General features: G+C 35.4%; 1 protein-coding gene across 2 annotated transcripts; it reads right to left on the reverse strand.

Moving 5' to 3' along the window:
• Positions 1 to 1,199: 1,199 nt before the first annotated feature.
• Positions 1,200 to 8,471, reverse strand: LOC105055444 (uncharacterized). Of its 2 annotated transcripts, XR_012135847.1 has the most exons (3): positions 8,202 to 8,471; positions 3,436 to 4,018; positions 1,200 to 1,621 (listed from the first exon to the last, which is right to left on the reverse strand). XR_012135847.1 is itself a non-coding variant. In XM_010937255.4 (2 exons), exon 2 carries the CDS (start codon positions 7,759 to 7,761, stop codon positions 5,359 to 5,361), a length of 2,403 nt encoding a protein of 800 aa, XP_010935557.1. In that variant the 5' UTR covers positions 7,762 to 7,948; positions 8,202 to 8,462; the 3' UTR covers positions 4,581 to 5,358. The 2 variants fall into 2 exon arrangements, 1 of the variants encoding a protein (XP_010935557.1); XM_010937255.4 differs by lacking the exons at positions 1,200 to 1,621; positions 3,436 to 4,018 and adding an exon at positions 4,581 to 7,948 and having other exon boundaries at positions 8,202 to 8,462.
• Between the last annotated feature and the right edge of the window lie 6,716 nt (positions 8,472 to 15,187).

Below are 15,187 nucleotides of genomic sequence, written 5' to 3' on the forward strand. Positions count from 1 at the left end.
TAGATCCACCTCCTCTCTTCTTAACGCCAAAATAGTTTTGGCATGTGATTTTTGGCATGAAGAGAGAGGGCCCAGTAAGGATGGGCGGCAAAGCATGATGAGTCATGATCTTATCTCCTGCCTAATTTGAATGCGATCCGAATTAGAGATAAGAAGGAAAGAGATTTTTACGTTTGGAAACAATGGTAGTGCCAAAAGATTTTTTCCTTGAATTCTTTGAAGAGTTTTTTGACATGAGAAACACCTGATCTCCTCCTTATGCAAACACTTTTTTCTAAAATTTTGGGACGCCAAAATTATTTCTGGCATGGACTCTTTGGCGCCCTCTTCTTTGACCCAAAAACTCTAGCCCCTTGTTATATAAAAGGGGCCCCAATAGTGGACGCCCCATAGGTTATTCTTTGCTGGTTTTATTTTTTCTCCAGAGTTCTCTCTTCTCTCCTCTTCATCCACTAGATCTTTTCTTCCTTTGGAGTGTCCAATAGATCAAAAGAAGAAGAGACAATTCAACTTTTGAAGATCCTTGCAAGCTAGTACTTTCAAGGAGCCTAATTTGTGCCGATCTTCATGTGGACATTCTGTAGAGGCCAGATGTCTTCGTGCGGCTGTGAGCAGCCAGAAGAGATTCTCTTCTATGCGAGTTATTTGTAGAGATCAGCAACCCATAATCTGGTAATGAATTTTGAACTTGTTAGACTAGTATTGATAGATCTAAGCGTTAGATTTAATTTGCAGCATCGATTAGATCGATACAGTTTTTATTTTTAGATCTTAAGTGCATGTTAAATCATATTATAAATCTTGATATGGTAGTCTAGATTAGATCTTATGCATGTAAATTAGATTAAATTATTTAATCTAACAGATCCGCCGTGAAAAATTTTAATTTTGCATACATAGTACTGTCATATCTTTCCTTCACGAAGAAGGTGATCGCTTAGTCTACCTGGACGAGTAAACATCTCACCTTCATCATTAGGACCATCAGCCACCTCAATTTCAGCAGCCATAGCCTGTTTCTTCTTCAGTGTAAGCAACACCAACAAGATCTCGAAATGAAATCGGAGATATTGAATGACAAGAAGCACAAACTTCTTGTTATACTTGGTGACCGTTCCAATTTTTGTTCATAATTCACATCAATATATAGTTGCAGTTACAAACAAATTGCTAAATAATAGGATTATCTAAGAGAGTGTTTGATTTCATATCGAGATCTTGTTGGCGTTTGGAGCTTCTTTTAAAAACTTGGAATAATGTTAGACCCCTGTATCTCCTCAACTATTAAAATATAACAAACCCCCACAATTACATAATCCATCTAATCCGAAAGGAAGCATGCAATTTATATAGAACAATGACAGTTCAAGGAAACAAGTGGATAAAAGTGGCAATAGTCTTATGATGCATGATCATAAGAACTAAGAATGCCCTTTTGAGGCCAAGGATAGCTTGGGGGTGGAAGGCCGTGCTCCGCTTCGTCAGCAGATGCTATGGTAGCAAAGCCTAAAATACCAGATACACCAACTCCAACTACTGCTAATGCCCTGAGTGACTTCATGCCAGCAGATGCAACAGCCTCTTCTTGCTGCAGCCGAAATGATGCTAGTATAGGTGGAGCCTGCTTCCAAAATTTGGCAAATGTCAGCTATAAACAATGAATTTTTTTCACAACAAATAGTAATAAGAGATAGGCGACAACCATTGTATATCAAAACATATATTAAACCAAGAAGATCCAAACACAACAAATTCTACTATCAAAAAATTATATATCAACTTCCAATCCACAGAATCTGTCAGTTCTCGGTTAAGAATCAATTGTACAAAATTTTAAGTAGCAATATTCTGACATGTAGATCTTCTCAATTGGTGTTCTCATGAGCTATGAAGCATGGACTCTTTCCCAAGAGACTAGAGTTTATTAGATGTTGATACAGCTTTGGTATGTTCCAAGGCACGTTTGATACTTTCATAAGAAACCACCTGTTCTCTCAAAAAGAAATAGTACTAGATATAGTGACGATATAATCCGGTTACTTCTCTCATAGTTTCACGGTCTCCCAACTTACAGGTCAAGTTGGGTCGAGTAAGTTGGACACCAAATCTGGAAAAACTTAAGGTGAATAAAATACCCTTTGCCTTTATCATAACTGAGATAGAAAGGGAGAGTCTACTAAAAGAGAGTGTTCTCAATGAATCAGCCTACGTGATCCACTCGGCTTGCATCTGTGGTCTCAATGAAGCTGTTCTGAGGCATTCATTGTAACGGACTGTTATTATCTTCTATGCCCTTGCTTCCTTCTCCAGAGCTCTCTTTTAGCTCTGTGACTCTGTCTTGATGCCAATTCTTATTCCCTAATAAATGTTGGGGGCAGCGCTTGGCCTCCTCCATTATCCATCAGAGGAGGAAAAAAAAAGACTTCCACAATTATTTTAAGAGGGAAGTTTGCAATTATTTATTGAACATATTTCTTTTTAGCGTTAATTTAAGCTTTAGATTTCAAATGTATTAGAATATATCCAAATCACAATACCCTAGAAAAAGATTTCACAATAGCATTGGTTGAGTAATCTTCTACAGATGTTTCCATTAGAAAGCTGTTCACATTATATTCCAAGCATACTTCAGAAAATTTCATCATTCACTTTTCGTGGGTTGGGACATCCAGTTCCAATGGGAAAGAACAGCGAGACAACATTAGTATAAGTTTCTCTTATTCACATTTGGCAAGCATTATTACATGATCTCAACAAAATATACCACCTTAACTTGGCTAAAGGCTGTATGAGTTTTCTTTTACAATGTGGATGGTCCCCATATAAACTTCTAATAAAAACATTTTGGAAAGCAATAGCACAAATGTTTACAAAACTAATCAAGCATAAGGAGATTGGCTGGCTTTGTTCAGCTACATTTTTCAAACAAGGGTTTAAGAAAATAAACACCTACATAAGGACATTTTTTAAATGAGATTTGTGGGGAGTTATTAGTCAGTAGTAAAACTGACAAAAGCAACATTCTGGGCTCTCAAATGGAGCTGAAACTCTAGATGAATTTGTCAGAGTACAAGTATCAAACAAGTACACCTGTTAGCTATCAGCTCAAATTTGGATGAGTTGCACCAATGTCCTCCATTTGATCAAAATGGTGTATCATGACAAGTCTACAGAATCACAAAATCGGTGTGTCATGCAATGCATTAACACAGGATATCAGAAAATGCAGCCAAAAAAAGGCTAGGTGTGACCCTTTTATATGTAGTTCATATGGTTGATGTTAATGTAAACGGTTCAAGTAATGTGTTGATGGGTGCTTCTAGGGCTGCAAACAAATCAAGCTGCTCTATGAAAGCACAGGCTTGATTCAATAACCAGTTCAATCAGGCTTATTGAGTTAGAAATCAGCCATCGTCAAGACAGTTTTGGGCTCACCTTATGGACAAGACAAGCTTGAGCAGCTACCAACTTGCATTAAGCTTGGGCTTTGAGCAAAAGAGTTTGTTCGATTGCCTCAGAAATAAAGTTTGAACGGTTTTAGCTTAACTACATTGAATGACAACTTCGAGCACACACCCACTTCATGTGGTCAAGCTGAGCCCAACTGTCCAAGCTCAACTGGGCTCTTTCATAACCCTAGTTGCTCTGTAACCCCAACAATCTCCATTAGAGACCATTCTGGATCACAATTGCCATTGATTAGTTGCTCTGGATACAATTGTGAGTGGCAATTCTTTGCCAAAGCTTTTGATTTTACTTTGCTATAGCAACACTCCACTACCTCTTTGCAGGCATGCCTTCAAAGTACACGCAGATCCCATCATAATTGCAAGTTGACAACAACAGCCATGACCTCCTCTAGATCAGGACTTCCCCCTCCTTGGCAATCCCAATAATGTGTCCAATAAGGTGATGTTTAACAAGGCAGCCGGTTTTGAAAGACTTTCAAATGACAGATAGTCACTGCAGAAGATTTCATGGCATCTTCAAATTGTTCCCTGCCAAACATCTATACCCTCTTTCAACACAATGAAAGCGAACAATCAGCAAAACTGGTAGGCTCAAATACAGCAATGAATCAATGAACATATTGTTACTCAATAAGACCTCATAAGGAAGATCTATTTAATATGATATCATATCCATCTTTCAAGAATAAAATAAACATTTGAGAAGCAATAATGCTTTGAGAGAAAAATCTGTGATCCTTTTTTTTTTTTGAAGAATATATGTGACCTTATCTCATTTTTTCCGGCAACCTATAAATAATAGTATTGTACAAGACAATCTGCAGAGTAATAGTAAAATATTAGGCTCACTGAACAATCTTTCCTACATAAAGCATTTATAATAGGCTAAGAGATAATGACTATTTTGACAACCTTTGTTACAAATAAGCATCGAAACTGTTTGAAACGTTTAGCAGTATTATCTTTTTATATAAGGTCTCAACGCAAGATTCTCCGGTTAGAAAACTTGGAAAGTTGGTGAACACATAGCAGGAAAACTATCACTGTCAATAACATGCAAAGGTTATCCTCACATTTTAGCATCTAGAGTAGTAAGTGGCAGTGAAAGACAAGATGAAACCGTAATATGTAGTTTATAGTAAAGGAAGTAAACAATACTACACCACAGTACAGTAAAGGAAATGAACAGTATTACACCATGATAGAGAAGATGAACAACAAAAGCATAAACAGTAGTAGTCTCAACAATCATCAACAGCTGAAACTGAACAGAGATTACAAGTATAAAGCCAAACCCCAATTGATCACAACCAGTGCCTATTTCATCACTCTAACAGAAGGTGCCTGTTATACCAAACTGGCAATCTAGAATGTCTGTGTGAATTTGGATCCTCATTGCTTGTCACACTGGATGTAAATGTGAGCTGCAATCCATGCCAAATATCAACACAATCCTTCCAGTAAGTTCAGTGATAGCGGACTTCTGCAATTCACCCTTCAAATTCGCTACAATTCTACCATTATCTTCAAGGAACATGTTGAACTCATCTCTTCATCTGCTCAAAAGCAAGCACAATCAAATTCAGATGCCTGGCTTCCCCACTCAATGGTGGCCATTGCAATGTCATTGTCCAAGGCAGAAGACAATCATTTGGCGCAGCCCTTCCCATAACCATGATGTCTCCAGTTCCCCGACAACACCACTGGAGTAGGTCCACAGACATACAAAACCTGTTTCCAGGACCATAGTTCCTAAAAGAGCTGGATCTAGCATTCGAGGCTAAATTTTATTTAGTAGTCTGTCAGCACACGTGATAGAATCAGATCTCACAAAAAAGGCAACTTCGTTGAAATATCCATTTGTTATACAATTATTAGCAAACTCATATTAACGATTCATGGTGACTTCGTCACTTTGCACGGTGCTCGGAAAATCTGGAAGCAAATTCAGATAATGATGATATTGTCCATTCTTTGATAACACCTCGAATATCTGAGAAGCAATTGATGCCTCAAAAGAAAAGCTTTTGTCCTTCATTTTTCTAATAATTTCCATTGCTTTTTCTATCTTATCTTTCTGCAGTAAACAACGAACCATGACATTGAACATGACTGAATTTACAGGACAACCAGATTTCTCCATGTCCAAGAGCAAACAATCAACCTCATCAAACAACCCTTCCTTTATTAATCCATTCACCATTTTTGTATATGTAATAATATCTGGCTTCAAATCTTTGGTAGGGATAATATTGAAGAGATTTTTGGCTTCATTGATCTTACGAGCTTTAAACAAACCATCAATTACGGTGTTGAAAGAGATAATGTCAAGGTTAACATCAGATGATAATGCATCTTGAAGTAGCTTCATAGCTTTATCCATACATTGGTTTTTGCAAAGCCCATCCAAGATTATGTTGAATGTGTAAAGGTCTGGACATACCCTAGCAGCAAGCATCTTGTCAAAGAATTTTTCAGCATCGGTAACCCTACCAACACGGTACATTCCAGCTAATATGGTGTTGTATACAATTGTTGTATGCTGCACTCCATTACGAGACATTACATTAAAGAGACTCAGAGCCTTACCAATCCTCCATCTTTTGCAATATCCATCAATTAATATATTGTATGTTGTAGCATCGGGCTTATGGCCTTTTGAAACCATTGAATCATAAACTCTCACTGCGTCATTCATTTGCCCTACCATACAGTAACCATCCATTAGTGTATTATAAGTAACAACATTAGGCTCCATACCCCCACTAATCATCTTTTCCAATAATCTATGCGCCTCTTGAACTTTTCCTTCTTTACATATGAAATTGATCAATGCATTTAGTGTCACAATGTTTGGATGGATTCCTTGCTCTATCATTTTGTTTAGAAACTGAAAAGCTTTTTTCCACTTCCCCAGTCTGCCAAACCAACGAATTATAGAGTTGTAAGTGATTATATCTGGGTGGATCCCTTGTGCAACCATCTCATCAAGGAGGCTTCCAACATCCTCCACTCTTCCAAGGTGGCATAGTCCATCTAGTAAAGTACTATAGGTGATAATATTAGGCTTCAAACCTTGCTGTTGCATTTTCTTGAATAGCTCCATAGCCTCATCCATTTTCTGATTCTTGACAAATCCATTAATCAAGGCAGAGTACGTATAACAATTAGGAGAAAGACCTTTACCTAACATGGAATCAAAGACCTTCTTTGCATCTCCAATACGGCTCTCCTGACAATATCCTTGCACCAATATAGTATATGAGATTACGTTAGGTTTTTCACCTCTTTCATTCATCAAATCAAGTAGTTTATGAGCTTCTGCAGTCTTTTTATGCTTGCAAAGTGAATCCATCAGTATGCTGAATGTCACCACATTCGGCAAAAGGCCTCGATCAACCATTTTCTTTAAAACATTGGCTGCCTCTTTCCAGCGGCCTAAAGTGGAATGCCCATGAATAATGCTGGTGTAAGTGCGAACATCTGGGGCAACACCAGCATCAGCCATTTCATCGATCAGTTTGAGAGCCTTGCTTACAGCTCCCTCTTTGCAAAGGTAGTGGATGATTGTGTTATATGTAAACACATCAGGCTTGCAACAACAACCCAAGGTGGCCATTTTCTGATGCAGCTCCAGTGCCAAGCCCATGCTACCAGTGCTGCACAGCCCCTTGATGAGAGCACTGTATGCAAACACATCTGGTTGACATCCCATCAGAGACATTCTATCGAACATCATGGCTGCTTCACTTACCCTCTTCTTGGAGCAGAGACCATCGACAAGTAAGTTGAAGATTATGGCGTTAGGGACATGGCCACGTTTCAGGAGGTCCCCAAAGACGCCGAAGCCCAAATCCACCCAATTCATGCGACAGCAGCAGTTGATAAGGACTCCGTATGTGTGGATGCTGGGCGGGATTCCTTGCATTTGATTTAGTTTGTTATATAGAGAGAAAACAATTGGATAATGCTTCATTCGACAGATGGCGTTGAGGAGGACGTTGATGGCATAAATTAAGGGTTTCGGGCTCGCACTCACTGCAGTGTCAAACAAATCGAGTGCATCTTCGATTGTAAGAGCCTCCAACCGACATCGTTCGATCACCAGGCTTTCCAACTCCGGGTTTCCACCCCGGATGTTCTTATTGGGGGCGGTTTCACGAGAAGATGATGCAGCACTCCTTCTAGGAGATGGTGGAAGGATGACACGGCGCTCAGCTCGAAAGGCAGCGGCATCTCTCGCTGAAGAAGAGACGGGTAAGGAGGCGAGCAACGAAGAAGTCCTCCGCATCCCGGTATCTCTTTCAACTGAAAGAAAAAATTACAAGGATCTACCAGGTGTTTGTGATTTTGTCTCTCTATTTGAACTGAAGAGATCACAAAACTCCGGTCAGATAACTCTCGAAGAGGCGGATTCGGCTTCGTTTACGTACGGTGAGCTAAGCGTTGGTATCCGGCAAGGACTTATTCAAGATATTCTGGTTTTGATACCAAAACAAACTGTCAAAACACTTAACCGCTTATTTTCAACGAAGACAGCGCTTTTCTTACCATCGTGTGCTTCTGTCCTCGTGAAAAAGAATATATATATATATATAGACGCTTCGAGGCCACAATTGTTAGGTCATGTTCTAACTGATCTCGGATGCAGCTTATAAGAAATTAATTTTTTGAGGCTCGATAAAATTATATGAAAATCTAGAGAAAAAAAAAAGGAACAGAGATTAAGACCTGTCCTTCTCCTGTCTCTGAAGGTTTCTTCTTAGTTCTCCCTCTCCCTCCCTCTCCCTTCCTCTCCTTTCCCGTTGTGGACGGGGAAAGATAAGGAGGGATTACATCTTCTGGATTGACGAGACGGAGGGGAGAAAGAATAAGAAGGCGGCATAAAAAAAAAAATAAAAAAAAGAGGGATGGAGGGCTATTTCGCTTTTCGGACGGTCGGATGATGAAATTAGAGCAGAGGGCGGTGGAAAAAATGGGGAGGGGCTCCGACGCTAATGACGAGGATTGCCGAACCTGACTAGATTCACGGCAACAACATTGACGAGACCAAAACATTTTCTTTCTTTATAAGTTATTAAAATTAATTCTCATATTTACTGTATCGGCTGCATAGATTTACGGTGTGTGAGGTGCTCATGTCAGATGTGGATATTAATGACATCAATATTAATAATATTTAATATCAATAAAATTTATTATTTAAAATATAATAAAAATTTTATTATTAAAAATTTTATTTATTATAATTTATTTTATTATAATATTATATTTAAAATTAATTAAAAATTTAAAAAAATTATACGTTATATATCATACAGATTTTATCTTAATTATAACTTTACATTATATCTGCTCATATGAGCATATATATATATATTTATATGCTATCAAAAGCATATTCCACGGGAAGTGACTCATTTTTTCTATATTATCTTAATATATATATATATATATATATATATATATATATATATATATATATATATATATATATCAAGTTGCAACATTAAATTAAGTATGATGGTTGCTCAATAAATAAATTATTAAGTTAACATCAATAATTTTTCATTTAATTGATACTGAGTGTATGAAATAATATAATTTGCTATTTGTGATGAGCTAATATTTATTAAGTAATGGTCTCAAACTTTTGTGTATGATATACACCATTACATATAGCACTCACTCATTGGATACATACAGGCATGATTTTTATATATATATATATTTTTTTGATAACGCTTTTCTCATTGACAAGCTAGGATTTTCTTATATATTTTGTATTAATAACTAAATATATTATTTTATAAATAATATATAATTTTTTAATTAATTTTTAACAAAAATTTATATAATTTTTTTTACAATTATTATATATATATATATATATATTTAAATCATGCCTTTCTTGAATATGGAATGGAAGGATAAGCGGACAATTCTGACATATCCAACCACCAAGCTCCGGACAATGCATTACTAACTTACCTAATGGTACAGGGATATTAGTGTGATTCGGCAGAAAGATGCTAACATACATAACCATACTCTCCAACCAACATCAGTACCAAATTTTATCTTCATGCATTTTTTACACGTGTTGGAAGTGACATTTTATTGACGTAAAACTGAACATACATTCTCTTGCATGTATTTTTATATCATACATGTATTTATACTTATCACGATGCATGCCATATGAGCCAACAAGCACAGGTTGAATGGCTTCCATGAATCTTACTATACATTGGTTGAGGTGGTCCACCTTAGGTGACGTTTGATCATTTAGATAGGGTCATTATGGTGACTTGAGATGATCAATGTTATTTCTCTCGAGATAATTCAATCCATCGTGATCTAAAATCATTGTATTTAATATGTTATATTTTAATAAATAAAGATCCTCCGGCATCCATGATAAATTTATTTGGTATGTCATGAAAATTCAAAGTCATTGGAGGACTTGTTTATTGTATAGACAGCCAATTCAGCTTTTTATGCAAGGACAAGAAACAAATTGGATTGGATTTGCACTTTTTATGGGAAAACATGGCACAAGGATCACTTATTTATGTCGATCCTCAAATCAGTTACTTGAGATTCTTATTAAGCCAAAGTTCCCAAGGATGCATTCAGGTTGCTATGGATCAAGCTAGCAGTTCCTAATATCTCACTCCATAGCTTAAGGAGCGATAAGAAAAGAGATCATGATGGTTCATCAAAATATCCGCTTGATTCAAACAATCAATGTAATCGTCAAATTTTCAACCATAAAAATTGTCAATAAGATCCTCTTGATATCAATTAGTTTGATACGTCATTTAGCTCATCCAATATGGCACGGAATTGTCAAGGAAATAATCTTGTATATGTATAAATGGTTCATCTAAATTTAATACAAGACTCCTGCATATGAATATGGATGATTAATTCGTCCAGAAAAAATATCAAGAGGCCCCTAAAAAGTCTAGCACGTGACACAGCAGCTTCCTTTTCACATGACACTCCTCCTAAATCACATAAACTTCGTTATTCACGCCAGGTTATCCCACGGGTGACAGGCCTGGGCCTCGTTTTGTTTCTCTTGTCACTTGGCCGCATAGCCAAACCAATTTGGCCATTTATTCCATTTTGCACTCATGCTTTTAGGATCCGCAAAATATGATTTAAATTATTAATATAATTTATATTTAATTTATTATAAATAAATTTAAATTTAAGTTAAATAAATTTAGATCATAAATCAATCAATTCAATCCGTTTAATATTTGGATCGAATTTAAATTTTAGATACTTGATTCGTTTAACCCATTTAATCTATTTAATATTCAGATCGGATTGGATCAAATAATATGTTTAATCCATTTAATTTATTTAATCCATTTAAAATCTATTGAATCTGTTTAAAAGCTATTTAATCTATTTTTGATCTATTTAATCCGACCTATTTAATTCGTTTAACTTAATTTTATCTATTTAATAAACACATTAAGCAGATCAAATTGGATTATTCTTTTAATAAATAGATAGAATTCAAATTTAAAATTTTAATCTATTTAAAAAATAAATCAAATTTGAATTGATGATTTTTTGATCTATATCCAATTCAATCCAGCCGAGTTGCCACCCGACTAAGATAAAGCCTCACGCACAAATGCAACTATAAAAATTTATGACAGCAATGCTTTATCCTCCGAATAAAAATAAAAATATATATATTTTTATATAATAAAGTTTGGGTATACTAGCAATCGAGTGAATGAAGTTTCGAACTTATCAATTTGGTCAATAAAATGACCAAATTGATCAATTTCAAAAAAACGGGCCGACAGAGCTCAATACCATTTGTCCGATTTATCACGTGACCCCACATGCACGCTAATAAGCTTTGACGTGGCGCAGAACTTGTTGATGTGGTCAGAAAGTGCGGACGTGGCTTCTAATATTAATGGAAAAGATTATTTGTAATTCGGATGAACGACCAGAGCCCTCTTTTTTTTTCATCTTTCTATCGTCCTCATCTAGGGTTTCAAGAAGTAAACAAAGTTAATGGAGATGGAAAGATAAAAGCAAAGGAGAAATCGTTCCTTACAAGTATGAACCCAAAATTCTATGCTTTCTCCTTCTTTAGTCCCTTCTAATCCATGGATATAGTCATCTAGCTTTAGTTTAGCCTCTTCATTAACAAGCAAGATTTCATCTTCATCCCGACACTCTGCTCCATCTGAGAATAACAATGTTGGTCAAAAAATTACAACTATGATATGTTTATTCGATAGTGGACATCGTGGACTAAAGATAATCCTGATAGGAGGTTTGTAGGCTGCCCTAACTATCATGTAAGTATGTTTTAATAATCGGATATCCTGTTTCTCAAATATTTATTATTTTTTATTTGTCGGATGATTTGATTGTGTAGGATGAGGAGTTATATTATAGATACTTCGATTGGATAGACCCTCCTATGTATTCTCGATCAATGATGGTGATTCCCGAATTGTGTAATGAAATTTAGATTTTAAGAAGGAAAAATAAAAATTTGCAGACTTCTGCTCATCAAACAAGGCTTGCTGCAGTTGAGAATGAAGCAAATAGGCTTCATTAAGTTGAGATGCAGCTGATTGAAAAGTTGTAGAAATCATAGGCTCGGCTTGAGAGATTTAGAAAAATGGCTCTGTTTACATTGTTTGTATCAATAGCTATATTTTTATGGGTTATAAACCTCTGATATAATCATGATGTTGGTATGATGGTATAATTTATGAATTCTAAATGTGCAAGGGTAGTTGTCAATTAGGTTGGGCATATTTTTAGTATATTTAGAATGTTTATCATGATGCCATATTAACTGAATTAATGAAAGACTGAAGCATTTTGATCCATTATTGCACCTACAAATTTTATTGTTTGGGTTTTTAGTGATCTCCATTAATTATGATTTTGTTCATATTACAATTGAAATATTCAATAATTACTTGACTTTCATCTTTGTATACTATAATTAATCAGGCTTAGAGTTTTGAGGGTGCACCATCTAAAAATAAAACTAGCAATCAAAAGTTCTGTTTGCTAAAAAGAAGCATGTTGATTACTATTTTCTCTCTCTAGATCATGAGTTATGATGTAATTTCAGCTTTGGAGCTGATATCACCAATATTGGAGAAAACTCATATCAATATCTATACATACAGCTTCAAACAAAAAGTTTTCATTGTTAGAATACTTTCAGATTGACAACAAAAACAAGAACCGAGTCAAAACAATAACAATCTTTCTTATCCAACTCAAACATTCAATAGTCACAACACTTACAATTCCATGATCAGCAAACATACGTAGAGTCAAAACAACAAGATTTTTATAGTCAAAAACAAAAACAACTCTTAACATTCTTTCTTGGCCAACATACAGAGTTAACAAAACATCAACCAAGATCCCAAAACAAGACAGAAACTGCATATTCACTGCTGTGATATTTGGCTTGACTGATTGGGAGTCCTTGACTTCATTTTTTATGTTTAATTACTTATAACTGTCCTCCTTTGCCAGTGTGTCCCTGTGGCAGTATCCCTTGTGTTGCAGTCCCTTGAGGTATAATCGTTGGTAGAGTCCTACAAAGCCACATGTATAGATGTTAGGCAGTTGATGATTTAATATAAAATCGAATTTACCATAGTCTTCATCTCACCTATGTCTTGACATTAGATATAGAATTTACATTCACCCTGCATCTCTCAGTCATATAAAATATTTCACTTTGATATGAAACATATATCCCATAGCCAATAGAGACTTTTGAGGCTTATATCACCCATTAAAAATCTTTTGTTATCATATTTTAAAGATAATGTAAAAATAAAATTAATCAATCCATTACCTACCTTCTTTACTTCTTTTTTTGCTGTTCATTAACCATTGATTTTTGTTTTGTACTGCAGCCACCCTGCACCACAAATTTGAAAGAAATGATCGAGGCAAGAAGTCAATTAGATAGTATAAAGGAAAAATCTTCGGAGCTATGGACTAATTTAAAGTAAATATGTGTAAACATATACCTGCACTATCTCTTGGGAGCTATAGACTGATGCACTATCTCTTTTATTATCTGTACCTTATCTCTTCCTCCCTGGCTATTGATAGAAGCTACAGCTCTTCCTCCTTCAGCTCTTCTTTTTTGTATCTTAACCTGATCATCATAAGGATCCTGATCTTTTGCAACATTATGATAATAGGTCTATCTCTGCTCTTCAAAATGTATGAGTTAAAATATTCTGCCATATTATTTTGGACAACATCACTACAGGCTCTCTCTGTAAAGAAAGCTCTAGCCCAAGTCTGAGAAGCATCCCCGTTATTTTTGATATCCTTATAAGCCTCTTCACTTATATTCTTCAAGTATTCCAATGCAGCCTCATGCTTCTGTAAAGTGTAGGCAAGTGCTAACTCCTATAATGTATTTTTAAGAACCTTGCCTTTGTGCTTTTTTTGAAAATTACTATCTATGTGTCTCATACAAAACTTAGGCTCAACCCCTCCAAAAAGATGCTAGAAGTAAGGGACTAGACGCTGCATTGCAAGACATTAAAATGAAAAGGCACAAATTATTGTGTAATTGTAATAAGAAATTATATAGAAAAAAATTGAAAAAAAATATAAACTTTAATGCTTTATATTACATTTTGCTAATCTGACATAAAAACCCAAGCTTTCTCTTGTGCAGAGCCAATGTCCATCTGGAGTAGATTTAGAAACCATTCCTAGGACTCTCTTGTTTCTATCTTAACATTAATCTCCTCAAAGCATTTATCATTTTTGTTAATATCATCACTATCACCATCAGAATCAGAATAATCAGATTGAGGCATTTGTCCTTCACCGACATCCTTCAAGAATTGATTGGATGGACCTAAATCTTTGTACATGTGCATTTCCACCTCATAATCACTTTCACAATCAGTTGTATCACCTGCTTCCTCTACATGAACATCCACAAAATCACTATCATAGTCATCAGTATCACCATTAGTATCACAATCATTATCACTATCATTGTGAGCACTAGTCTGAGCATCCTTCTCAGTGTTATCTGCAAACTTACATACATTTCTATCAACATTGTCAGTAGCAGTATCAAAATACTTCTTAGTAACATCATGGTATATCCAATTGATGTTCAACATAAAGATGCACTGTACCTCTATGGTTGACTTGATTAAATATCTCAAAAACTTATTGGTCACAATATAAAAGTCTAAGACTATACGTCAAATCCCTTCCTGATACTCGATAGTGCACTTTGTCTACATTATTGTAACTTGACTCATTTAACTTATCAATAATACCAAAATATGATACTTTATCAATATCAATATCATCTACCTCTACTACTGATCCACCAATATAATCAAATGTAGGATGGTTAACAAATGATCTACCATGATGAATAACAACAGTAACAACTACATTCATGCCGCAAACCATTAAAAAAATACGTGTAAACATTCACCAATTGACACAATTATATAAAAATTAGGGCTTACACTAATCAATTAGTAATTACTGTAAATCCTTTGTCAGAATAACAGGTCTATTTCAGTTGTCACAAAAGACATAGATAAGATCACAAATGCAATAGAAAGTAGATGAAATACAAATAGTTGTCTGAATAAGAACAGACAGTATTGATCAAATTGATTCTTGAATAAATATCCAAT

This window comes from Elaeis guineensis, chromosome 12, assembly GCF_000442705.2.
Source record: "Elaeis guineensis isolate ETL-2024a chromosome 12, EG11, whole genome shotgun sequence".
Classification (NCBI taxonomy): domain Eukaryota; kingdom Viridiplantae; phylum Streptophyta; class Magnoliopsida; order Arecales; family Arecaceae; genus Elaeis; species Elaeis guineensis.

Excerpts from the sequence above, each read along its gene's own strand:
- LOC105055444 (XM_010937255.4), bottom strand. The coding sequence starts at position 7,761 with ATGCGGAGGACTTCTTCGTTGCTCGCCTCCTTACCCGTCTCTTCTTCA.